The 25,070-nt window shown below is 54.5% G+C and overlaps 1 protein-coding gene across 2 annotated transcripts in view; it reads right to left on the bottom strand.

The window, feature by feature from the left end:
* SLC9A1 (solute carrier family 9 member A1) overlaps window positions 1-25,070 on the bottom strand; it is a 50,739-nt gene that overhangs the window by 8,716 nt on the left and 16,953 nt on the right. For both annotated transcript variants that reach the window (XM_029229352.1, XM_029229351.1), the window contains exons 2-4: window positions 4,753-5,213; window positions 1,449-1,699; window positions 239-456 (exon numbers count right to left, since the gene is read on the bottom strand). In XM_029229352.1, the coding sequence (XP_029085185.1) occupies window positions 239-456; window positions 1,449-1,699; window positions 4,753-5,213 (930 nt within the window). The remainder of the gene's footprint in view (window positions 1-238; window positions 457-1,448; window positions 1,700-4,752; window positions 5,214-25,070) is intronic.

Raw genomic sequence — 25,070 nt, 5'->3', positions numbered from 1 at the left:
GCTCTGTGGGCCTCCACTGGCACACCATGACTGTCTCCCCAGAGATCACGGATGCACCTCAAGCACGTCCCTCTCCCCTCAAAGGCCCATCATGGCCTCAGCACTGCAGACAGCAGGAGTGGGGAAGCCCAGCCAGGAGCCAACCCCAGCCCCTCCACCCAACGCACTTCTCACACACACACAGCACCCACCCCCACCACGCACACACACCTCCCCTGGCTCGGGCCCGGGACCTCACCCAGCACTCGGGCGATGAGGCAGAAGAGCAGGGTGCTGATGACAAAGGTCCAGTTCCAGTGGTGGGAGCCGGCCACGGTGGAGACGCCGAGGAAGATGAAGATGAGGGTCTCGCTGACGCTGCTCCACATCTTCAGGAAATACTTGATGGTCGTGTGGGACTTGTGGGAGATGTTGGCCTCCACGTAGGGGCGCATCACCACTCCCGAGGCAATGAGTCTGGGGTCAGGGAAGCGCGGGGTTCAGGGTTCAGAGTCGAGCTGCACCTTCCCAAAGCGCCTCCACAGCCAGGGAGGCGGACAGGTGCCTGTCTCCTGAGCTCCCCTTACGAGTCAGACGCCCCTGAGGGCTTCGCACACCTGTTCTCACTCAATCCTCTCACCCAACCCTGTAGACACAGGCATATTCTTGTGTTTTCTAGACGAGAGATCTGAGACTTGTAGAAATAAAGTCACCTGCCCACGGCCACACGGCCAGCGAGTGGCAGAACTGAGACGCAAACGAAGGGCTGCCCAGCTCCTAGGCCTGTTCCTTCTCCCCGAGGCCATGCTGCCACTCCACCTTACAGAAGTCAAGTCTGCGGCCTCAGGTTTATCCCCCCGAGTGTGGTGTCCCTTTAACCTGTGGGGGTCCCCACGGGGAGCTCTCTTCCGAGCAGCAGCCCAAGGCCTCCCAGCCTGGTGCCCACACCTGGGCCCCATTCCTGCTGGCCCAGCCTCCTCGCGGTCACCCCCAGTGCCCCACACTTCCAATGGCCTCCCCTACTGTGAGCACCTTTGCACCTCACTGCCCCTCCACACTCCCCTGGCTTCAAGACCCGTCTGGGGCCTCAGGACCTCCAGGACCCTCACTTCAAGGGAAGCCTGGAGCCTCCTTGCTGGGGCTGCTGAGGGCAGCAGCAAGCGCGAGGGACTGTGTCCGGCCACCACCAAGGGGTTCCCTTTGTGACAAATGAGGGGAAGAAATAGCTGGGCTGAGACTTTCCAGAACCTTAAACTCAGTGCTTCAGGGGCAGCCCCGGGACCTGGAGTCTGAATCTGAGGAGAAGAAATAGCTGGGCTGAGACTTTCCAGAACCTTAAACTCAGTGCTTCAGGGGCAGCCCCGGGACCTGGAGTCTGAATCTGGGGGCTGGGCGCTGGGTAGCTCCCTTTGACCCTACAAGCCTGGGGAATCTGAGTTGGCAGCCCCCCACGCCACGCCCAGACTCACGCCATGATGCCCGACAGGTGGAAGAGCTCGGCTGACAGGTAGGCCATGTAGCTGTAGAGGAAGACGAAGAGCGGCTCGATGACGCGGATGTGGGAGGTGAACCGGGAGGTGAAGGCTGCGATGACCCCGTAGACCACGCCCACAAACACCCCGCCCAGGGACACCACGAAGAAGCTCAGGAAGCCGAGGACGATGTCCACGATGCCCACGCGGTCGTAGTTGGCAAACTCCTCAAAGAGGTGATACAGGACCTAGGAAGAGTGCGCAGGCTGGTCGGCAGGATGCCCCACGGCTCCCTGGGGTCCACCCAGGGTGATCCTATCCCCTCCGCTGACCACGGCCATGTGGTAGCAGAGAAACCCTAGCACCAAGCAGGTGCCAAAACCACCGGCCTCGGGGCCAGAGGGTCTTCGGGCCTGCGACGTGCTGTGCAGGTGAAGAGCACAGCTCTGCGGCCAAACCACCTGGGTTGAAATTCTGGCTCTGCCGCTCCCCAGCTGTATACGCGAGGCAAATTACTCAATCTCCCTGTGCTTTAGTTTTCCTGACCAGAAAATAGGGGCAAGAGTCCCGACTTTACAGGGCTATTGTGAGATTAAATTAGTCGATGAAGGCAAAGTGCCTATCACAGTATTAGCAGCTACTGCACCAAGTTCGCCTCTCATATCCTTGCCTGGATTTCGGTTTTTCCTTCGGCACAAAGCAGGGGGAGTTCAGATAATGAACTAGGACAGGACTTAACCGCTTAAGTTCTCTGAAAATATACACGGCCAGGCCATACATACCTGACACTTGGACTGTCTGGAACTGGGGCCCAGAAATCTCTGCTCAACAGGTGGTTGCAATGAACCACCAGGTTCAGGCACTGTGGGACTAGACGCTCTCCATGGCTTCCCCACCTCCGGGCGGGGGAAATAAACGGTCATTGTAACACTGCCATCAGACCTTAAGTGGCACTTCATACGCCGTAAAGCGCTTTGATTGTGGTCATGCTGCTCGGCACACTACAGCCTGAAGAGGTAGGCAGGCTACGGACGCTTGTTCCTTTGCTAAACTTAGGGTCAGAGTAGTGAGGCGACTTGCCAGACGGCCCCCAGCCCAGGAGCAGCAGAACCGGGCCTAGAGCTTGTTCCCTGACAGCCGTGGATGGGGCCTCCCTGGGCATTCAGCTTGGAGGTTCTGCCCCCCCTTAGGTGCTGGCTGCTTGGCCTGCTCCGAAACAGCTCTACCTAGAAACCAGCTGGGGAGTGTCCAGGCCCGGGGGACGCTGAGGGAGTGGGGAAGAGGACCTGAGGGTCCCTGAGACAGAACCCTCCGAAGCCCCCAGTACCTGGGCCGCACCTGGAAGCAGGGCACCTTTGCTCCAGGGCAAAGGCCTGAGGCCACTCAGCTTGGGGCAGCCTTCAGCTCTACTGTCTGGAAAATGGGGCACTCACACCCATGCCCAGAGCTCTAGAAAGGGCCTGACTGGGGCTAGGCAGGAAGGGGAGATGCCAAGCACCGGCCAGTCCCCGGTGCTGCCAGGACACAACCGTCTGGGAGACAGGGCAGGGTTCCGGTGAAGGACAGCAGTGCATTCTCAGCCCTGGGCTACCTAAACTTACTCCTGGCCTGAGGAAATTCATGGGCCCCTAAAGTGCACCGCCTGGGCCAATGGGGCAGGTATAGAGGGCGAGGTGCTCCTTTCTGGCCTCGTACCACTGTCACTGGGACTAGAGAAGCAGAGTAGCATACTGGTAAGCGTTTGGACTCCGGACTCAGACTGTGTAGATCTGAACCCCAGTTACATCATTTATCAGCTAATATGACCTTGGACGAGTTCCTTAGTCTCTCAGTGCCTCAGTTTCCTCACCTGGAAAACTGGGGAAAATTACCATGCTAAGCTCATGGAGTTTCTGTGCAGATTAGATGAGACAATACATATTCCGACAGGAAGTACTCAGTGAACACCAGCGATTACCACCAACGCTGCCACCGTCTTGGGGAGGTGTGGCCGTGGCCCAAGGTGGCTGGACTGAGGTATCCACTCTTGCAACCACGCCCTGCTGCTCCCCAGTAGTGCCAACCTGAACCCCGACACCCAGATTCTCTGGCGAGGGCTTCGTCTCTGGCACTCACTGATTTTGCAGACATCAGTGAGTGTGACTCGTGTCAGAACCCCGGGAGGATGACAGGCTAAGCACTGCAATCCCTGTTACAGATGGGGCAACAGGCTGGTGTGGTAACCCTGGGCAAGAAGAGACAGGACAGACGCCAGCCTGCTCAGGTCAGGCTGCTGCTCCACCAGCCTCACGAGGAGCTGACGAGGGTGGCGGGGAAGGAAGAGGGAGAGGAAGCCCAGGCTGTCAGCAGCCGACCACCACCGTCTGTCGCTTCTTTCAGGTGCGGCTTCCTGAGTGGCTGGGGGGGAAGTGGGAGCGTGTGTGCGAGCATGCACACGTGTCCTTGTGTTTTCCTGTGTGGGCAGCTGCTCTCTGAGGGGTCCAGCTAGGAGGGGGGTGTAGGTGTTTTCACAACACAACGTGAGTGTGCACATACACGTATCTGTTTCCTGAGGAAGCCGACTGGGAGGAAGGGCATGTGCAAACATATACAGCCTTGCCACGTGCAGACCCTGCAGTAGGGGGTATCTGTCCTCGCTAGACCCGGAAGGAAAGCACTAACTACTCTGCCACTTTGCAGCTGTCAAAGGTGAGGCCCAGAGAGGTACAGTCACTTGCCTAAGCTCACACAGTAAGGAAGTGGCCAACCCAAACCAACCCACTTGTCACCTTCTGTAGGTTTTAGAGGCAAGGTCCCCTTCCACAATTGCTGCCCTCGAACTCTGCACAAATTAAACTCTAACCTAAGACACAGCTAACATGAAAGCCGAAATGCCCCTCAGAGACTAAATGGTCTATAAAGGGTAAACTGAGGTACAAAGAGGACAAGTAATTTAACCAAGATCACACCACAATCCATCAGGGACAGAGCATATGACCTGGTAAGGCCAAGAGCTCAGGCCCTGGAGTCAGACAGACCTGGCTTCTAATTTTGGTTCTATCATATCCTAGCGAGTTATTTAACTTCTTTGAGCCTGATTCCTCCTTTGTAAAGTGAGAACAATAAGCACCTCCTAAGGTGGTCATGAGGATGAAATGAGATAATCCATGTCCAGTGCCCATCATGATGTCCGCACACAGCAAGCAGGAATGGACATTGGCTATCTTATTACTATCATTAGCGGGTGGATGTGGGATTCACTCTGGACCTGAATTCGGATCTGCGTCTTGTGTGCACGTGGGTGTGGTCCCTGCCCCCTCACCACAGTGACGGCGTCATTGAGCAGGGACTCCCCGAAGACAAGGATGTGCAGCAGCTCATTGATGTGAATTTCCTCGAAGACGGCCAGCACGGCCACGGGGTCCACGGCTGAAATGATGCTGCCGAAGAGCAGGTTTTCCAGGAGGCCGATGTTGTTGATCTGCTCGCCGCCCACCAGGCACACGGCGTACATGAGGCCGCCCAGGAAGAAGGCATTCCACAGCGTGCCCACCACAGCGAAGATCAGGATGGTGCCCAGGTTCTCTGTGAACTGCCGCAGCGGCAGGAAGTAGCCCGCATCCAGGATGATAGGCGGCAGCAGGAAGAGGAAGAAGACGTCTGACTGCAGGAAGGGGGGCGTCTCGCCCACGCCCTTGATCAGGCCCCCCACCAGCAGCCCCACCACGATCAGCAGGCAGCTCTCCGGGACAATGCTCGAGATGGTGGGGATCACATGGAAACCTGCAGAGGGTGAGAGAATGGGAGGCATGGGCTTGAGGGGAGCAAGGAGAACAGAAGGCTGGGGATGGGGTTGGGGACGAGGAGGGCAGCTGGTGAGACGGGCAAAGGCTTGGTTTCAGAAGGCCGCTCTGTTAACTTCCTGAGCCTCAGCTTCCTCACCTGTAAAACAGAGCTGATGATACCAGCCTCAGAGGGTTGCTGTATAAACTAAGTGATGATGTTGTTAAAGTGCTTTTTGCAAAGGATATACAGATGCTATCTCTGTCACTGTCATAAAGTAGTATAAAGAAGCAGCTCTGTATGCCTCCAGAAAGCAGAAATTATACACTGATTACTGAAGCTCCAAGTACCTCCAAGTTCCCTGACCACCCTGTCTGCCCAGGTCAGGGTAGGAGTTCTTTTCTGGTGCCGTCCCCACTCACAACTTCTATCTGCAATCCTAAGGGCATTACCTACACCTGAACCCAAGTCACTTTCCAGGGACAAGTTCAGGGAGACAGATGTGAGCTCAAGACCAGGTCTAACAATCCAACAATTCTCTCTGAGGGAAGACAGCCAGTTCCTCATCATGGAGGTATTTAAGCAAAAGGCAGACAATGGTTGGTAGGGAAGTGACACAGGAGATAGGAAGAAGCACAGAGGAGTCAAAGAGTATCAGTACAGGAAGGAACCTGGGGAATCATACTACCAGGGGCCTGCAAACGTGCAGAACGCACGCAGCAACTTCCAACCCCAGACTCGCGTACTTTCCTGCTGAGCCCAGAGAGCTGCTCAGGAGGCCGACAGCAATACATCACTTTTGCATGTGAGACGAAACCTGTTTGCCACCCTGTTTCTAGCCCAATTCCACCCACTTTAAAGACAGGGCAACTGAAGCTCAGAAAGGGGAAGAGACTTGCCCAAGGTCACACAGCAAATCAGTAGCAGAACCAGGACAGAACCCAGGTCTGACTCAGAAGCTCCCATCAAATTCCGCAGTTCTTTATGTCAACCCCTCCTTCCTCCCCATTAAGACATAAAATGCCCCTCTGCTTGAGACCCATCAACTATCTCCCCAAGCCAGGTCCTGACCAGCGGTAGCAGCAGGCCACTCTCTGCAGCGGGCCCCCTTGGTTCCAAACCCAGAGCTGGGAGGTAGCAAAAATCCCTTTCAGAGAGGGCACCTCTCAATGCTATGGGTTTGGCCATGGGTTTTTGGTTTGTTTTGGGTGAGGAGGTGGGTGGAGAAGACCTGGGCATCTAGCTGCATGTCGGGCACATAACCCCCAAGGTCCTCTTGGTTAAGAGGGTCTGCTTGACACTTTGCTCAAGGTGAAGGCTCTTGCTCTCCTCCCCTCCTTAGCCTGTAAGCTCTGTGCAGGCAGATTCCATATCTGTTTATGATTATATCTCCAGGGCTGGGGACACAGTAGGCACTCAACAAGTATCTACTGATCTGAAAATGCAAAGGGCTTGGCCAGGACCCACATGATTCCCGATAACCTGTTTGGCCAGGTCTCTGCTCTCTTCATCCCTGAGATCCTTGGGAAGGAAGAGGAACATCCCTCCCCATGCCCAAAGCCCTCCTGCTCTCAGGTACTGATCTGGGTGGTGCCAGTACAGCTACAATTCAAGACTCAGTACACTATCCGGCCCAGAACCTTGTCACAGCGCCAAGCACACAGGAGATACTCAAAACATGTTGGAAAAAACGCATCTCCATCCTAGGCCAGGAGACTTGAAAACAGACCTGACCAAAAGTCACCTCTTAGCTAAAAAGGCCCCCTCCCCCGTCCCCTGTCTTTGAGTGGCCTTCAGTAACCCTCAGTGTTCACCCGGCTGGTACACTGGGAAGGGTAGGTCAGGTTGAGTCTGAGTCTCCCTTGATCACTTGCTAAAAGGTTAAAGTCCAAACTTTCAGCACTGCCTCCATCATCTGGTCTTGCTGATGTTTCATGCTCCCCACTCCCCACTGTCAATTTTTTTTTTTGGCCATGCTGTGCAGCTTGAGGGATCTTAGTTCCTTGACCAGGGATCGAACCTGGGCCCACGGCAGTGAAAGCACCGAGTCCTAACCACTGGACTGACAGGGAAGTCCCTCCACTGTTTATTCTTATGTTTCAACCTTGACAAATTCCTTGCAAATGAGCTACATCCTCTTTTGCCTGCAGAACTTTGCGTAGTCTAGTTTGCCTCTCCAGAACACCATTCCTGTACCTCCACCCCCCCCACCATGTGTGGGTGACACCATATCCTTGGGGAGACAGGACAGCATGTGAATTTGGGGAAGCCAAACCCAGCCAGCTGGCCCCCACACCCCTACCCCCCACCCCTGGGAGCTGAGCACCAACGGCTGCCTCAGGAGGAGGCAAAGTCTAAAGAGACAGCCCAGGGCAGGTGGAGGACAGCCTCCACCTCCACCTAGCATGTTAGGCTTTGAAACTGCCTCACCGCCCTCTCTGCCGTCATCCAATCCACAGAGCTTTCCTGGCCCCAGGAAGTGCCGGGCAGTGCACGGAGACCCAGAGACAAATAAGCCACAGCCCCAGGGTGGGGGTGGGGGGCTGGGTGTGTGTGTGTGTGTGTGTGTGTATTTGTGTGAAACAAGCCAAGAACAATAACATGAAGAATGTTCATTACTCCTAAAGGTGCATCAGGAGCCAGGCCCTGAGCAGGGAGCATGGCACATGTCACCTCTTTAGTCCTCACAACAGCCCTGTGGGATAGCTATTGTCCCCATTTTGCAGAAGAGAAAGCTGGGGCTCCGGCAAAATTCAGTAGCCTCCCCAGAGTCTAATGGAGGAGCTTGACTCTAGCTCAGCCCATCTTACTTTCTTCAAATAAGCCAGCCCCCAGAGTACCTGGGGCTGGAGCCCTGCTCCGGGAGCAGATCCTCCCAGGTCTTCCTGTGTTGGCCCTGCCTCTCCCAGGCTGGGGAGGAAGGTCTGGGATCCACTCTGGCTCCTGGCCTGCGGGTAGGCGGCACATTACTGGAAAGCAGTTTCAGGGGGAGGGGGTAGACTCTGTCATCAGCACGGTGGAAGGGGGCCTGAGGGCCTGTTCTGGCGTGTCCCTCTCCCAAGGCCCTGACTCCACCCTGTGGAGTCCCCACCCTGTACCCCTGAAGAGTCCCCTCAAAGCGCAGGAAGCTTGCTGACACTGAGTGAGGTGAAAGGGGGGACAGTTGGGTTCCTGGTCCCCTCACAAAGGCCCAGCACTGAGGCAAGACCCCAAGATGCCAAGAAATGAGGCAAAACTTCCAAGGCTCGAACTTGTGGCAGTGGTGATGTCACCAGGATAGAATCGGGGGTGGGGCAGAGGCAGTTAGAATCAGATCCAGCTCCGTGAGAGGTGAAACAGACCTTGGAGACCATCCAAATCCTCCATTACACGGTTGGGGAAACTGAGACTCAAAGGGAAGCGGTGACCTGTCAGTGGTCACGACCAGTCCCACCACGAGAACCCGTGAAGCTCCAAGTCCAGTGATCGCTCAAGCCACACGGCCTCCTTCAGGAGCACCCAGGCCTCCCAGGGCAAGGACAGGAGGAGAAAGTGTGGAATTCAACAACCCCGCCATGGGGCAAACCCACCAACACAGGTTGGGGCTGGCCTGCCTTTGATGTGAAGAGGCTGGGGGAAGGGAGACGTGTTTCTCACTCTGTCCAGTGTAGGTGGCAGTTGGGCAAGTGGGGGCACTGTGGGAACACACACACACACATACATACATACTCACACACACTCTCACTCTCTCTGACACACACATTTGCTTTCTTACACACACACATGCACACAATCACCCATATTCTTGCTCTCTCTGACACACATACTCTGACAAACACACACATTCACCCACCCTCTTCTCCTCCTTACACAGACACACGCACATACTCTCTCTCTGACACACACACGTCAACGGAACAGGCACTGGACTAAACTTCGTATTGATGAGGGGCTCCTGGTCCTCTGCAGCCTCTCTGCTCTCCACCATGAGAACATTTTATTTACAGCTCCTCAGACTGTCCCCATCTGCTGAGACCGGCGCAGTGGAGCAGGCAGGCGAGGCTCTCCCACATCACCCTTGGTTGCCAGGGTGACCAGACACCCCAGTCCCACTTCCCGAATCTTTCCCCACCCTGGCGGTCAGAGGAAAGTGCCGGGAAGAGGGGCCTCCTTGGCCCACCAGTGCCGGGTCACCAGGGACCCAGGGGCACGCGATGGGCTCTGCTGCCCTAGTTCCAGGCCTGAGGACTGCTCTGGGGCTGCAACTCGGCCAGGTCCCAAGGGGTTCCTGGTGGCACAACAATTCCGTTTAACTCCCTCTTCAACTGCCCCAGCAACCAGTCTCAACTACAGTAATGAAAGGTAATACCTCCCAAGGAAAGCCTGGCACTCTATAGTTTACAGCAATGTGTTGACACGTCTAACTTACTTGCACCTCACCAAGCTCTGGGAAGTCACAATTACCATCCCCTCATTTTAGAGATGAGGAAACTGAGGCACAGAAAGGTGAAGCAACTTGCTCAAAGTCAAGTGGTTGGTAACTGATTCAAATCCAAGCAGTCTGGCTCCAGTCTGCGTTCTTAGCCACTCCCTACATTATCCCTGGTTTTATTCTTATTTTGTTTCTAAGGGGAGCGTCAGAACCCAGGACTGAAGAGCCCCAACGTGGTTCCCAGGGTGCCAGAGGTGTTTCTTCCCAGGAGCTCTTCTCCAGGGAAGTCGCGCCACTGCTCCTCTTCCACTCTAGAGGCCCAGGAAAGACCTTGGGGGATCTTTCCCAGCTTTTAAGCCTGCCGCCTCACTCCCCAGTTAACTCAGCCAGAAGGGGTCAGTCTTCTCCTGAACTCCTAGGGTAGGAGGAGGGGGAGGGAATTGTCAGCCCCTGCCTGCCTGGTCTGTATTCAGCTCTGGTCTCCACTGGGGCCGGAGGGTTCTTTGGGGTAGGAGGGGCTCTGATTGTTCTTGAGTCAGATTCCTCTCCGTGTCGATTCTTCCCACCATCAACGTCAGCTCTGAGGAACAGGGAGAAAGATAAACCAGACGCAGTTGGCGGCGCCTCGGTAGGTTTGCAGCCAGACCGGCAGAGACAAAGATGTGTGGCGCTCGCCCCTCTGCCCTTGGTTCCAATCAGGGTGTAGCCACTGACTAGCTTGGTGGCCTTGAGCAAGTTACATCTCCTAACCTCAGTCTCCCCATCTGTGTAAAAGCCTATTTCAGAAGGTTTCTGGAGCACAAGAGGACATAATCAGGGCAAAGGATGCCAAACAATGCTAGCACTCAATGCTGGCAAAAAGCGGTGAGTGCTGTTATTATTAGAATCTTCAAAACCCAGGTATAGCATGAATCACTCTACGTTATCATGACCTGCTGGTGCGCACCTGTCCATCACTTAGGTGTTAAGCTCCCTAAGGGTGGGAACTTTCTAGAGTCAGCTGGGTCTCCAGCTGCCAGCATAGAGTAGGCATACTAACTATTTGTGAATTGAGATAAAACTGACTTTCAGATGTGAAGTGTGGGAAAAAGGAAGGGGGCTCTGAAATTTCAAGAGTAGGTGATGCTCCCAGAGCAGGGACCATCTGAATTGGGCTTTGAAGTTTACCAGAGAGAGAAGCAGGAAAAAAGGCCTTCTAGGGTCTGTATTCTTTAAAGACCCCAGCATAAGTACCCTGCACATAGCAAATGGATGTATGGGTAATGAATGAATGAAAAACAAGGAAAGAAAAAGACAAATAGGAAGGCTTGACTTCGCCAAGCCTTTGCCAATATCCAAATATGAGTGTTGCTGAAAAGATTAAATGAGATGGTGTATGTCAAACACTTACCACAATACCTGTTACATTTCTCTTTGAGTCTTGGTTCCTCCTCTGTTGCTGGGGTGATGACTGACCTGGTCACCCAGTGACCAGGGTGGCTGTGTCACTGAGATCATTTATTTAGAGCTCCTGGCCCACAGGAGTCACCCAATGAGCAACAATTAAAAAAAAATGTAAACCAACAGTGCCCACTCAGTAAGACTATATTTGATCATGATTCACTTAAGATACAATCTCCAGCACAGAGAAGGAGAAAAACACTTACTGGACACTTAGAGTGTCTGATGCAAGGCTTTTACATATCTCCTCTCATTTCATCTCATATCCTGACCCCCATTTGACAGATGAAGAAACTGAGGCTCAGAGAGGTGAAGTGACTTGCCCAAGGCTACCTAGCTGGGAAGTGGCAGAGTCAGAATTAGAACCCAGGTCTCCTAATTGCCAGTTCTTTGTGCCAGGCTGCATCAATGAAAACTAAACGTGTGAGCACCAACAGGAAGAGAATTCAAGTCTGCAATATGCCTCCCCTGCAAAACAGCCAAAAATAAATCTGTTCCAAGTACCTGGAGAAGAACTGTTCCCCATGCTGGTGGAGTCTGTCTCTCTCTGTGCCTTTTCCCATCATTCTTCCAAATGGTACCTCTATCTCTTGCCTGTTTCAATCCACATCTCAGGGAGACAGGGTCCCACCCTCTGGGAACATCGAGTCTGGGTGGGAAATTAGCTAATAAGCTAGCTGAGAACACAACAGCATACGCTGGGCCACCTGAGGCATGGGCAAAAGAGGACTAGGCCAGGAGGTCAAAACCTGGGTTTGAGGCCCAGCTCTCCCCTTTAGTAACCAGGAGGCTTGGGCAAATCATTACATCACAGACGACCTCAATTTCCTCAGGTGTAGACAAGCGAGAATCAAGGGACTGGATACAGAAGCACCTGTACATTGTGACGTGGCAGACAAACTTCAGAGATGATTGATAAAGGGGAGGTAAGGACAGAAATGCCACATGGGCCGGAGGGCAGGGGGGACAAGGAGACTTGAAAGCAGTAAGCAGAGTGGTGCTGTGACTTGCCGGGCCCTCTCGGAGACCTGGCAGGAGAAGCTGTGATCAGGATTCCAGGTTCGTTAACCCTTAGCACTTAACCTCCCATCCCTATCAACCCCTGTCCTCCAGTTGCTAGAAGTCCCCAAACCCCATCTCTGTGCGCACAGAGGGAAGTCCTTCACCTTGAACTTCTACCCACCTTTCAAAACCCAGCACAGGTGTCACCTCCTCTGGGAAGTCTTCCCTGAACCCCCAGGCTGAGTCACGTGCTCCTGCAAACTGAGGAGTGAGAGCTCTGTAGCTGGTGTTCTAGTAGACTTGGCAGCCCAGCACACGGGGCTGGCACTAATCTTGTCGAATGGATCTGAGGTGGCTTTCCAAATATCCTGAGCCCCATGAAAATAATGCTCAGGATGAGTGGGTTCAGGGAATGATGGAAGCTTCCTAAAGGATGTGGAATTGAAGTTGGCTCTGGAGGGCAGGGGGCTGATGGGGGAAGAGCGAACAAATGCACAGAGAGGGCGTCTCAAAAGCCTTCCAAGGACCCTGAGGCCTCCAGCCAGCCTGGAAATGAGACTGGAAGTGAGGAAGGTGCTGGCACACAGCTGGAGGAGGCAGGCATGCGAGGACCCAAGTCAAGGGGCCCGAGCTGATGCTGCGGGCCTCAGAGGGGCTCCTGACCTTCAGGTCTGGCCCTTGATCCAGGTCCTATTCCTGCCCTGCCTTTCACTCCCACCAGACTTCTCCCTGGGTCTCAAGACCCATTTCAGTACCCCCTACTCCCCCTCACCTCACCCTGAGCTGGAACAGCAACTCTAGGTACCTAGTCCAGCCTCCCCAATCACCCAAGCTCTCCATAAACATTTGCTGAATGAATTTCACTCCAGCAGATTCTCCCCACACCCCACAGGATAGATGCTGGATGGAGAGTCCCCATGCGGTGAGGTGGAGGATGACTCACGGAGGGGCGGGGAGGTAGGGACACGGACAGGGACAGGCAGTAAACAGCCTGTGCGTGTTGACAAGATACAGAGCTCCAGCAGGCAACGGCAGGTAGCAGAGGTCTCCGCGCAGCCAGAAAGGGCAGCAGCTCAGGGGGGTGGGTAGGACCTCAGGCTCCAAAGACTCTCGTGGCTGGTTTGGGTCCCTGGCAGGGGACCATGTGATACACACTGGTTTCTTTTGATTTTTTTCAAAATGGAAATATATTACTTTGGTGATTTAAACGAAATCATGGTCATTTAAAACTTTTTTCCAAAGGTATATGAGTTCATTAAGTCAAAGGAGAATAATCCGCCGGTGATTCTCCGTTTCCTGTACCCATTCTACGAGCCCCTAACCCCCGAAACAGATTGGTATATACACGTCCAAGCTTTTCTGTATCTATAAGTTTAAAATTTGTGTGTAACTGGTGTGCCACGCACCGTGCTGTGACTGCTTCTACGGGGCAGAGACTGCACTAAACACTTCACTGCCGCGTCTTGTTCAATCCTCAACAGCCCTGCTGCAGTAGGTACTATTATTGTCCCCATTTTAAGGTGGGTAAAGAGAAGGTCAGAGGGATGACCACTTACGTACCCCAGGGTCAGAGAGCCAGGGTTACTGAGCAGTGTTTCAGACCCAGGCTGACCCCACGCCCCCAGCCCCCCACCCCTGCCCCCTGTGAAGCAACCTCACTGTGTGTACGGCCTTGCCTGTGCCATCATGTATTGGATGGTCCCTCCCCGATGGCATTAGGCTGAAGCCTGCTTCCTTATACTCTGAGATCCTCCACTAAGAGTTCCAGGGAGGCCTCACCTCTGCGGCTGGCAGTGAGGCCAGAGGGCCTCGGTTTCTGCTTTCTCCTGACCCTGTGGTACCACTGGTATCAGAAAAATCTAAATCACATCCCTTTCAAAGGAGGCCTTTCTGGGCTCCCCAGATTTCAACCACAGAGTGTGGAGGAGAGGAAAGCACAGAGTGCTTGAGCTGGGAAAGAACCTGGCATCAGTCTGGTTTCAAGCCACCATCCCCTTCCTTTCCTGGTGCCCCAGGTGTGCCACTCCCTAGCTCGGGCTCTGCCCTCCCTGCCCATCCCCATCCCCAGCCCTGTCGTGGCTCCTGCCAGACTGCTCTCAGGACTTACAGACAGCAGCAGGAGCTCCAAGCACCAGTCTGCCCCACACCTGGGGTGGGGAAGAAACAAGAGGTTCAATAATAGAGGTTCTATTTCCAGAAACCTTAGAGCCCTGGGAAAGCTGGGTTTTTCTTTTCCTTTTGGTGGGGGTAGTGTGTAGTGTTTGCAAAATCCAAATTTAAGAGAAAACTGAAATTGAGTATACCAAATACCTGCTGTTCTTAATGTTCCAGCTGAAAGTCACTTAGCTTAGAAGCACAACAATGAACTAAATTCATTAGATATAACTTGAACTTGCTCACGATATCATCGTACTCAGATATAGAGAGGTGGCCGTAGGAAAGCAACACAAAGAGAAATTCTACCATTTCCAGGACAACAGCTGTGCAGAAAGCAAGTCCTGGCGTCCCATTTTCAGCTGCCGCAGAGAAGGGAGGGGGAGCTGCAAAGAGAGAACAGGACTTAGGTGGTGCTGGCTGGGCGGGGAGGAGGGAACAGCACCCTGGGGAGGCATCCGGGGCCCCTTCTACCCCTCCCAGCTCAATTGGCTACAGAGTCTACTATGTGCTTCACAGCATCTGGGGGTGGTGATGAAGAAGGGGTGCCCGGCACCCCTCAACTAGGTTTTGGTGACCACTCAGAAAGGCCAGAAAGACACTGATGAAAGAAAATGACTCTCAGAGGACAGAGCTTGGAGCGAGCCTGAGAAGATGGGGAGGCTTCCAGTGGGATGGGCGTGGGCTGACCCTGAGGCTGGTGTGTCTGGGTGTGCACAGGGTGGACCTGCAGAGTGGCAAGGGCACAGGAGCTGAACTCTCACTTCCCCACCCCCAAACCTGCTCCTCCTCCCACGGTCCCCATCTCCCCAGCAGCATTCAGTTGCTCAGGCCCCAAACCCTGGAATCATCCTGATTCCTTTCTTTCTCTCACAACCCATAACCCAATCCAGTGGCAAACACCGGATCTGGCTCCACTCACTCCCTTCTGGAGCTACTGGCCTCCTTGCTTTTCCCTGGATGCAAATATGATTCCACCCCAGGGCCTTTGCATTTGTTGGCTCCTCTGCCTGAAACATTCTACACTGAATACGTGGACATGGACGGCAGATTCCCTCCCTTCTTACAGGTTCCTCCTCAGGGAGGCCTTCCCGTACCCTCCTATCCACTTACCCTGCTTTATCATTCTTAAGAGCACTTATCACTTCCTGTTTGTGCTCATTGACGGTTCCCCTGACCCAGAATGCAAACTCCGTCGAGGCAGACTGTCCCAGTCGCTGTCGTGTCCCTAGCACCTACAGTTGTGCCTGGCACACAGTAGGCTTGCAATCAGTATTTGCTTAATGGATGATCGTCTCCTGCCTCAGTGACCTAACAAGGTTGTTGTGAGGACCACATGAGGCCCAGACATGGGAGCACTGAGCAGACCCAAAGAGTCTGCTCACACCGTGTGGCTGGTTGGCCATCTCCCGTCCAGATTGCTCAAGGGCAGGGACCCTGTCTTACTCACCGCTGACTCTCCAGTACTTAGCACAGAGCCTGGCACAGGGCAAGGGTAAAACTTGTTTGTTGAGTCTGCATGACTATTTGAGGGCAGAATTCCTGTCCTAATTTAACCTAATCTCCAGTGTTTGGCACTAAGCTTGTGTGCACTAAACACTAGCTGAACTGGCCTGAGTCTGAAGGAAGGGCTGGGGTTAGGGAGACACGGGGAAGGCCTTCCAGGCAAAGCCCCAGCATCCGGAAAGGCAGGAACGAATGTGGTGTAGGCAGAGGACTTCTACTGGGCGTAAATGACAGTGAAGGCTGAAGAGGAAACCATCACTCAGATGGTCATAAAGCAGCCTTTTCTCTGGTCCTCACTAAAACCCAAGGCAGTAGACAACAGATGAGGAAGCAGAAGTTCAGAGAGATCCAGACATGCACCCAAGATCACGGGTAACAGCAGAGCCAGGTCACAAAGCTGAGACCACTGACCCAGTCCAGGGCTCACCCAGGGCCAGACTGTGAAAGGCCTTAAGTAGCCTGGAGAGGGAATTCTGGGTCAACCTGGTGAACCAGGCAGAACTGCTGGAGGGCCCTGACCGAGGAGGTGAAAAAGTCCTGCCTGCAAGCACCCTGGGGAGGGAGTCAGGGAGATGGTGCTGCCCCCAGGCTCAGCACCCTGGGGTGGAGCAGAGCTCTCCAACTGCCTAGCCATCAAGTCTAGGATCCAGGGGCAGCTGGCACTGCTTCTTGCAGATTCCAGCAGGTGGACAAGCCCAGCCTCCATCTCACCTCCAAATGCCTGCAGAGACCAGGAAGCAACATTGGGAGAGGAAAAGGGCCTGAGCCAAGCCCAGGGTGGGGCTCAGGAGATCCGGATTCCAGTCTAGATCCTGCCACCACCTCACTAGGTGCTTTGAACAAGCCCTTGCCTTTCTCTGGCCTCAGCTTCCCCATCCTCAGGGGCATGTTGAGAGCCTTTCCAGCTCTGACATCTGACCGATGAGCCCCGCTCGTGGACAAAGCTGGGGCTCTGTAATGCCGTCTCTGTCCATGCCAACAAGCATGATGTCTGGGCTCAGAACAGTCTTCATGCAGAGCAAGACTGCACAAGCAGCATGGGGCAGTGTACAGAGCCCTGGTCTGCCAACAAGCGAGCTGGCTTCTGTTCTAAACTTGAACTTCTCTGTGATCTCTGGCAAATCACGGTACTGCCCTGAACCCCACTTCCTTCCCCTCTAGCATGGGGATAAAGCAATACCGTGGCACAGGGTGGCTGTGAGAAAGAGGAGGGAATGGAGGTAGAAAGACTGAGAGGAAAATAAACACCCAGAGAGCTGCGGCAATCACCGTGACGACTCCGCTTTCAAGGAAGATGCGGAGGGAGAAGGACACATCTTGGAGGGAGGGGTGGGATGGCAAGGGGCCTCTCTGCTCCTGGGGAGCAGGGCATGTCTGCCCTCCAGGGCTCAGCCTACTGTGTGGCCCAGCGTGGCTGCCACCTGACTTGGGTTCCACAAGAGCACAGTAGGAATATGGTGACACCAGAGGTGCTGGGCCCTCCGCGGGAGTAGAGACTCACTCTGAAGCCTTGGCCCAGCCAGGCAGCCAGGCCCTAATGAGAGGAGGAACCCCGGTCAGGCGGCAGTCTGCACTAGAGGCAGCTTCTCTTGGGGGCCCAGCAGCCAGCTCTCTGGGGGACTGAGGCAGAGGGGCTGGTCCTGGGCTTGTAGGAGGGCTGGGCCAGGGGAGGCAGTCCAGGTGCAGGCTGGGAGCGAGATGGCTGGGAAGGGAGACACTGAAAAAACACACCGGCGTGTCGCCTCAGAATTCTGTCCCAAGTTTCAACTCAAACTCAGTTACCAGAGGAGGCAGGGAGGCTGGTCTTGAGAACCCAGCAGCCTGGTTTCCTGGCTCTGCCACCTACTAGCAGGCACTCAACCACTGAGTCTCCATTTCTTCATCTGAAAAGTGGGGCTCATAATCATTTCTACGTCAAAGGGCTGTCCTGAGGGTCCGAGGAGATGATGTATCTGGAGCAAAGGGCTACCAAAGAAAGTGCTCAGCAAAGGGCATGGTCCCATCGCTGTCTCCCCAGTCCCAGGCCAGAGAGGGCCCGCTGGCACCAGAGCACGGCTACCAGGGACGCAGCTATCAGGAGACCAGGGCACCTTCTGAGGCAGCCCCTCCGAAGCAGAGCTTGGCGCCCTGTCCCTGCCATCACTGGTTCCAGGCTGAGTCTGGCTGGCAGGAGTTTCTAGAGGTGCTGAGAGAAGACAGAAGGGACGCTCAAGAGAGGCAGAAGCCCCACTGAACCTGCTTCTCGTCCCCTATAAGACCTGTAAAGCTTTCTCCCAGGGCACCTGAGCACAGATCTTGAGAGCTGTGGATGTGGCTGGGGCCCTGCGGATGCAGGCTCCCTGAAACCTCGGCAGCAGAGTCCCTGCGGTTAAGCTGCTGGAGCTTCCCCCTAAGCAGGTGCCCGAGGCATCCATCTCGGGTCTGCCCTGAAAGTCTCCACATACTTCTCCTGAAAACAGCCCAGTTGGCCGAGTGTTGCGAAGCGTTGGGGGCGGGGGGGCGGACACAGAGGGAGCATTGGCGGGCCTCTCCCCGCCTCCTCTCCCTGTCCACTGGGGACAGTTTGCCACCTCAGGCCTTTGGGAGCCAGGAGATATGCGGAGTAGATGGGAGAGCTGAGCATGCTCAGAGGAGGCTGCCCTTTAGAGGACACTGCAGAGATGAGGACACAGCCGGCTGCAGGCCTTGGTCCTGGTGCCAGGAAGGCCTGGGGCTCCAGAAACATCAAAGGGAAGTTGGACCTCTCCTGGCGAAGAAGATGGGCAGCAAAAAGCCACAGGAGGTTAGAAGAGGCAGGGCGTCCCCAGACCATTTCAATCTGACCCCTCCACTTCACAGATGCAAATAATGAAGCCCAGAGACAGGCAGGGACTTGGCAAAGGTCACACTGCAAAGTGGTGGCAGAGCCAGGATTCACACCCAGGACTCAATATTCCAAAGCCAGTCCTCACTTGGAACACAATACCACCCCTCATACTACTCCCACCGTTTTTCAAAGAACCACCCTTTTTCTAGCACTTCACTGTGATGCTTTGCACACATTAACTACATGGTTCTCCTGAAAGTTCTCTGATACAGGTATTGTCATCCTCATTCTGCAGCTAAGAAAACGGAGGCAGAGAGAGGTGAAGGGACTTAACCCAGGCCCTACAGCTGGTCTTTTTGACTCCAGAGCCACGGCTCAGCTAGGCTGCCTCCATCTCTGAGCCCTGGCTTTCTGTCCTGCTGGCTGGGAGCAGAAGCCTCAGTTTACTTCCAGCTCTGTCACTCCCTCGCTGTGTGACCTTGGAGGTAAGCCACCCACCCACTCTGAACCTCTGATTCCCTCTAGGTAACCCCTAGCAGTACCCACGTGCCCTGGTTCTGCGTGTGCTTTGCTTGCAGAACCAGGAGCCATCTGGTACCCTAGTGAAGAGGAATGGGACTCTTGCAGAGGTACCTCCCAGGCCTGGGTCGGGCCTGTGCGCACTGCCTCAAGGGGCACAGCGTAGCCCTCCAGCTGCCCACCAGCATAGGAAGGGAGAGTCACACCAAGCCTGTGCTTTCTCATTTCGCCTTAGTAACGCCATGAGATAGGCAGTGTTTCCATTTTCTGAGGAGAAACTGAGGCTCAGAGCCTACAGAACTTGCCCAGATGGCACACAGCAAGCAACACAACTTGCTTGCTGTATTCGATCCCAGGACCACCCGATCCCCGAAGACAAGCTCTGCCCTCAAGCCAGGCTGCTCAGTAGGAAACGACCTGTAACAGCTTCCTACTGTCTATCACTCTCGTCCTCAGGGCACAGGTCCCAGAGTCCGGCTCAGATTGCGTGGGGAGAGCCTGGCTGGAGGCTGGGAGCCCATCAGTGAAGAGCCAGGCGTGGAGGGGCAAGGTCCCAGGCGGGCTGAGAGGCTGCCCACCTGCCTACTTGCCTGCCACCAGCCCGCCCCATAGAAGGCAGTGCCCCGTGCCCAGGAAGGAGTAAAGAAAGTCTCCATGAACACCTGCTTCCCCCTGGGCAGGGCCCATCGTATGATCCTTCACATGGTACAGAAGTGGGGATACCTGTGGCAGCAGAAGCCGGAAATTAGAAAGCCCCAATTCTAATCAGCTAGCTCAGTGGCCAGCTTCCGCTTGAGATGGGGATGTTAATGATGACAGCCTCACTGAGGGCTCCTTAGTCCTCACAACTACCCAGTGCGGGAGGCCCTATCATACCCACATCACAGATGAGGAACCTGAGGCTCAGAGAGGCTAGGTTGCTTGCCCAAGGCCTCCTAGAGGGTAAGTGGCAGGGCCAAACAGGACTCCAGCCCAGGAAGCTGACTCCAGAGCTGACAGGTACTCATCCTCCAGGGCGTTTCTCAGCCAGGTTCCTCATCTGAGCCACAGAGAAAATGATCTGGATACCATTTTCTCAATTCTCTGAAGGATGGACCTAACTAGAACTGTCTCAGAATGTTCAAAGGACCAGGCTGGGGGCCTCAGTGTGGAATAACTATTGTTGTTATCAGTGGAAAGGAAAGAACACTGTCCCTGAATGCCAGTCCCCACACTGTCCTAACTATGGGTCTCGGGTTTGCTCCCCTGTGAGCGGAGGGGACCAGGGAACCTCAGATGGGTCTTTCACTCTGGCTTCCCAGGATTCAAGGTCACTCAGTTCTTCCACTTTCTGGTGCGTGTGACCCTGGGTAAGCTAGTTAACCTCTCCAGACCACAGGGTCCTCATTTATAAATGGGGACACTTCCACCCACCTCACAGGGTCAGGTGAGCCCCATTGTGTTGCTGAAGGCAAAGGGCCCGTGAGGTAAGGCTCAAGCACCAGGTGGTGGTGCCTCCCATTCTTTGAGCAGGACTCCTGTGACGTCACCATTCACCACCTCTAGAACACGTGTCGCTCCACAACCTCACCCTGAAAGCAGATACCAGGGCTCACAGCCCCTCCCCAAGCCCCACCCTGGACCAACAAGGCACTCCCAGGCAGGGCCTTGCGAGTTCCCTGATATCACTGCCCTGGTGCTTTCATAATGAGCTGCGGCTCCTAGACGGATGGGAGCCAGAGCACAGGAGCCATTTCCGCCACTGTGTGCCTGGCACCGCATGGTGGTGGCTAAACACCGAGGAAAGTGGGGCCCTCCTGGGCTGGTACCGTGCAAATCTTATCATGCCAAATTCTTCCCAGGAAGGGGCAGGTAGTGAGGCAAAGGCCCAGCCCATGCTGGTCAGGGTTTTGTTTCCGGATTCTTGACCTCAGCCTAGGCTGTAATCTCACAGGCCTGGACGACCCCCCTCTACCCTCTCGTAGAAGTTGTGAGGGTGAAGCCTCAGGAGACCTGAACACTGAGCTGGAAGCTGTCTGAGCGACTACTCAGATCCAGGCCTTTGTCTACCTGAGGACAGGGGCAGCGGTGCTAACTTGGTTTCTTAGGAGGAGGAAGTGAGCTCCATGGGGCTGGGGCACTCACACAGCCCCAGGTTTGGGGGTCCTAGACCAGGGCTGCATCTCCTATCCATCCAAGTCCCATCCAAGTCCCCGCTCCTCTGCCCCACCTCCCTGCTTCTCTGCTTTCTTGGACCAGGGGAGGGTGGGGACAGATCAATGCCTGGAAGATCTAGTCCCCAGTGGCCTCAGTCAGTAACCAGGGGGAGAGCACCCTTCCTGCCTAGCAGGGAGTCCCCACAGATAGGAGGTGGACCGGTTAGAGCCAAGCTCTGGTCCAGAGAGAGTGGGAACGGTGGGGAGGGGGGCGGCGGCGGCAGGCGGGGGTGAAGTGGGGTGCTCTGTGAAGCTGTAGCTCCTACGCCTCCCTTGGTTCAGGTCTGGCTCCATCACTTGCTGGCTCTGTGACCTTCCCGAAGCCACTGTTTCCTCACGTTTAAGATGGTGGGCTGAGTTAGATTCTCAGAGGCCTCCTCTAGCTCTGACAGCCCCTGAGTTTACATAATAACCAGCTCACACGCATCACTTTCCATTTTGCTTTGTACTTTCGCATACTTCATCTCATTTAAACCTCATGGCATGCTTCAGAGGCAAGTATGGGTTCTCCCAGGTTAAAGATGAGAAAAACAAAGCTCAGGGCATTTAAGCCCAAGAACACATCCAGATAGGGCGCAACAGAGCCAGAACTTGCACCCTGGGCTCCACATTGAGGAAAGCTGAAGGCAGTCCAGCCAGGCCAGGGTGAAAGGCCCGAGAGACCGGTTCAGGAGCTCACTTAGCCTGTCTCTCTCAAAGCTGCTCCACTGACACAGAGAAGGGGACTCTTTCAAAAGATCAGATTTAATGACAAAAGTAAGTTGCAAAAGATTACGGACAGCATGATTATTATTGTGAAGCTGTTTTCATTAAAAAGAACTTCATACAACTGTAGGGAAAAGTCCAGGCAGACACACTGATCTGTGAAGACGGATCAGCTCTGAGGAGCAGCTGGGGTGAAAGGTATGATTTGCATGTTTTTCTTTAAATACTTATGTAGTGTTTGTTGGTTGCTTTTTGTTTTTTTTTTCCTTTTTACAAACGACAACAACAAAAATCTGGGGGGAATTTTCTGGGCAGCAGCTCTAAGTCAAAACTCAGCATTAAACATGTTACTGTAATTGATTATCTCACTGAATTTTCAAAAACCCTATGGAGGATAAGAATATTCATAGCAGCTTTATTCATAATTGTCAAAAAAGGGAACCAACCCAAATGCCCACCAACAGGAGAATGAACCAACTGCGGCTTACTCACACGAGGCGATGCCGCAAAGCTATGGAAAGAACAAACCTCTGGGACATGCAAAGATAAAGGGAAACCTCCCAGAAATGCTGAGCAAAAGAAGCCAGAAACAAGAGTACCTGTGTCTAACTGTGGGTGTATATGGAGTTGAAGAACAGGTACAACCAAGTGACAATGACGGAAGACAAAATGGTGGTTCCCACAGGGGAGAGTTGGGGTACAGATTGGGAAGGGCAGAGGGGACTTTGGTGGCGCACACAGATGTCCTTTATCTCCATCTGGATGTGAACATCTGTAAATAATCAGCGAGCTATATGTACACTTTAAGATCAGCGTACTCTACTGCGTGTATGTATGTTATTCCTCGATTAAATGAACAGAGGGAAAAAGGTTTAAAAAAAACATGCAGGCGAGGTACTTCCCTGGTGGCACAGCGGTTAAGAATCCGCCTGCCAATGCAGGGGACGTAGGTTCGATCCCTGGTCTGGGAAGATCCCACAGGCTGCACAGCAACTAAGCCTGTGCGCCACAACTACTGAGCCTGCGCTCTAGAGCCAGTGAGTCACAACTACTGAAGCTCATGAGCCTAGAGCCCGTGCTCCGCAACAAGAGAAGCCACTGCAATAAGAAGCCCGTGCGCTGCAACGAAGAGTAGCCCCCGCGAGCCACAACTAGAGAAACCCTGCACACAGCAACGAAGACCTAACGCAGCCAATAAATAAATAAAGCAAAATTTTAAACAACAACATGCAGGCGAGAATTATTTCCAGATAAAAATGATGCTGTGGGTCAGGTACTCAGCCCAAGGTTATACAGCTGGCCGGTAGTAGAGCTGGGATTCAAAGCCAGGTTTGTTAGATTCTGAAGACCTTAAGCCGCCAGGCTATACTGACCCCTGACTGCCCCGAAGGATGCCCTGAATCTCCCAATGGGTCCCTGTGTCACTGCAAAGGCAGCCTTGCCCCTGGGTTCAAGACCGTCTACGGCCATCTGGCTCTTCACTGTTATCCCTGTGGTTCAGTCACCTGCTCACACCAGGTGGATGGAGCCTGGCTCCCCGGAAGGCTCGGCACACTGAGGGCTGCAGTTTAACCGGTGAGGCCAAAAAGGAGCAGAGGCCACACCCACAGCTAAAGTCTTGGGCCCACTGGGAGCTGGGATGAGAGGAGTGCTCTGTGCCAGAAGGGGGTGCCTGGTACACACCCACTTACCATAACAGGCCCTGGCCCACAGTGATGGAATTTCAGATGTGTAAGGATAGCTAAGCAGCAGTGCCGGGCCTGGGCTTGGCTCTGATACCCAGCCCAGCGCTCCAGCCGCGAGGCTTCACTGCCTCACATTCTCGCATTAGGATCCCAGCTCCTGTTAACCCAGAAAAGCCAGACCCTGCCAGTCGATCTCACCCTTCTTCCCCACCAGGGACCAGGAACAGAGGAGCTCTGAGGAACTTGGCTTCCCCAGAGCCACCACATTCTGCTTTAAACTTCCAGCCTGCCCAGGTTCCCCCTCCCCCTCCAAAGGGAGCCACCTCCTGCTGCTTGGCATGGATCTCCCTCTCCTGCTACATCCTCTCCACTCTCTCCCCAACTCCTACACAATCCTTGTCCCAAATCATTTCCTGCAGCTTCCCATCTGATCAGTTTCTTAGGAAGCATAATTATCCAGGGAGGGAGGAGGTGGAAAATTCCCAGAGCCAAGAACGCTGGGGAAAAGTTCATCCAGTTCATTCTCCACCTGCCAGGAGAGCCTCTGTCCTAAACACAAGCCAGTCAGTCACGGTCACACCTCCCTCCTAAACCTCCGCAGTTCCCGCCACTACACTACAGTCCTCGCTGCTCTGCAGTGAATCAGAAGCCCTTCTGATCTGGCCCAACTTCGGTGCGGGCCTCATCACCACTACATTCTAAGTGACGGCGCCAGAACTGAGACCGTCTGCCACCAGGGCCCACGCTGCATTGTGCCGCCTCCCTGTGTCACTTCAGCCTGCCTTGTATTTAAGCTGTTTACACGTCTATCTCCCACACAGCCCTGCCATTGCGTAGTAGGTGCTCAGACGCAAGCTGAGGAGAAGGTGGGATGCCCAGGGCCAGTGGACTGTTCCAGAGGAACAGTAAAGGAGGGAAGGAGGGAAGGGCCACTCACTCCATCACAGAAGAGCTCCGGACCAGGAGCTGAAGACCTGCACTAGCCCAGCTCTGCCACCGCCCCCTGTGGCCTGTGGGCAAGTCATTTCCTCTCTGGCCTTCTGCTTCCTCCTCTGCTAGATGAAGAGGCCTCGCCGCTGCTCGGTGCTCTGCACGGCACTGTCACCGAACCTCCACATCTCTGCCCTCAGTCACCACACAGCTGCAAGGACAGGAGCCGGGATTCGAGTCCAGGCCTTTTAACCCCCAACGCCCTTATCTTTTTCAATTACACCTCCTGGACTCCTAACTCCGTCTCTAGCATCCCTCCCAACAATCAAGTCCAATTATCTGATTCCAGGCCTGCCCTTTCTGGGCCTGATAACTTCCTAGGCCACGTGGGACCGGGACCGTAAGGTTCAGGCGGTAAGAGGCATGTCAGGGCCCTGGCGCTCGGTGGCGCCACGCCTCCCACATGACAGGTCTGGTGACATCCTGCCTAGAGGTGCTGGGGCT

The sequence above is a fragment of the Monodon monoceros genome, unplaced genomic scaffold, assembly GCF_005190385.1.
Source record: "Monodon monoceros isolate NGI ecotype Baffin Bay Population unplaced genomic scaffold, NGI_Narwhal_1 Super_Scaffold_18, whole genome shotgun sequence".
NCBI lineage: Eukaryota > Metazoa > Chordata > Mammalia > Artiodactyla > Monodontidae > Monodon > Monodon monoceros.
This window is presented reverse-complemented; position numbering and strand designations above follow the sequence as displayed.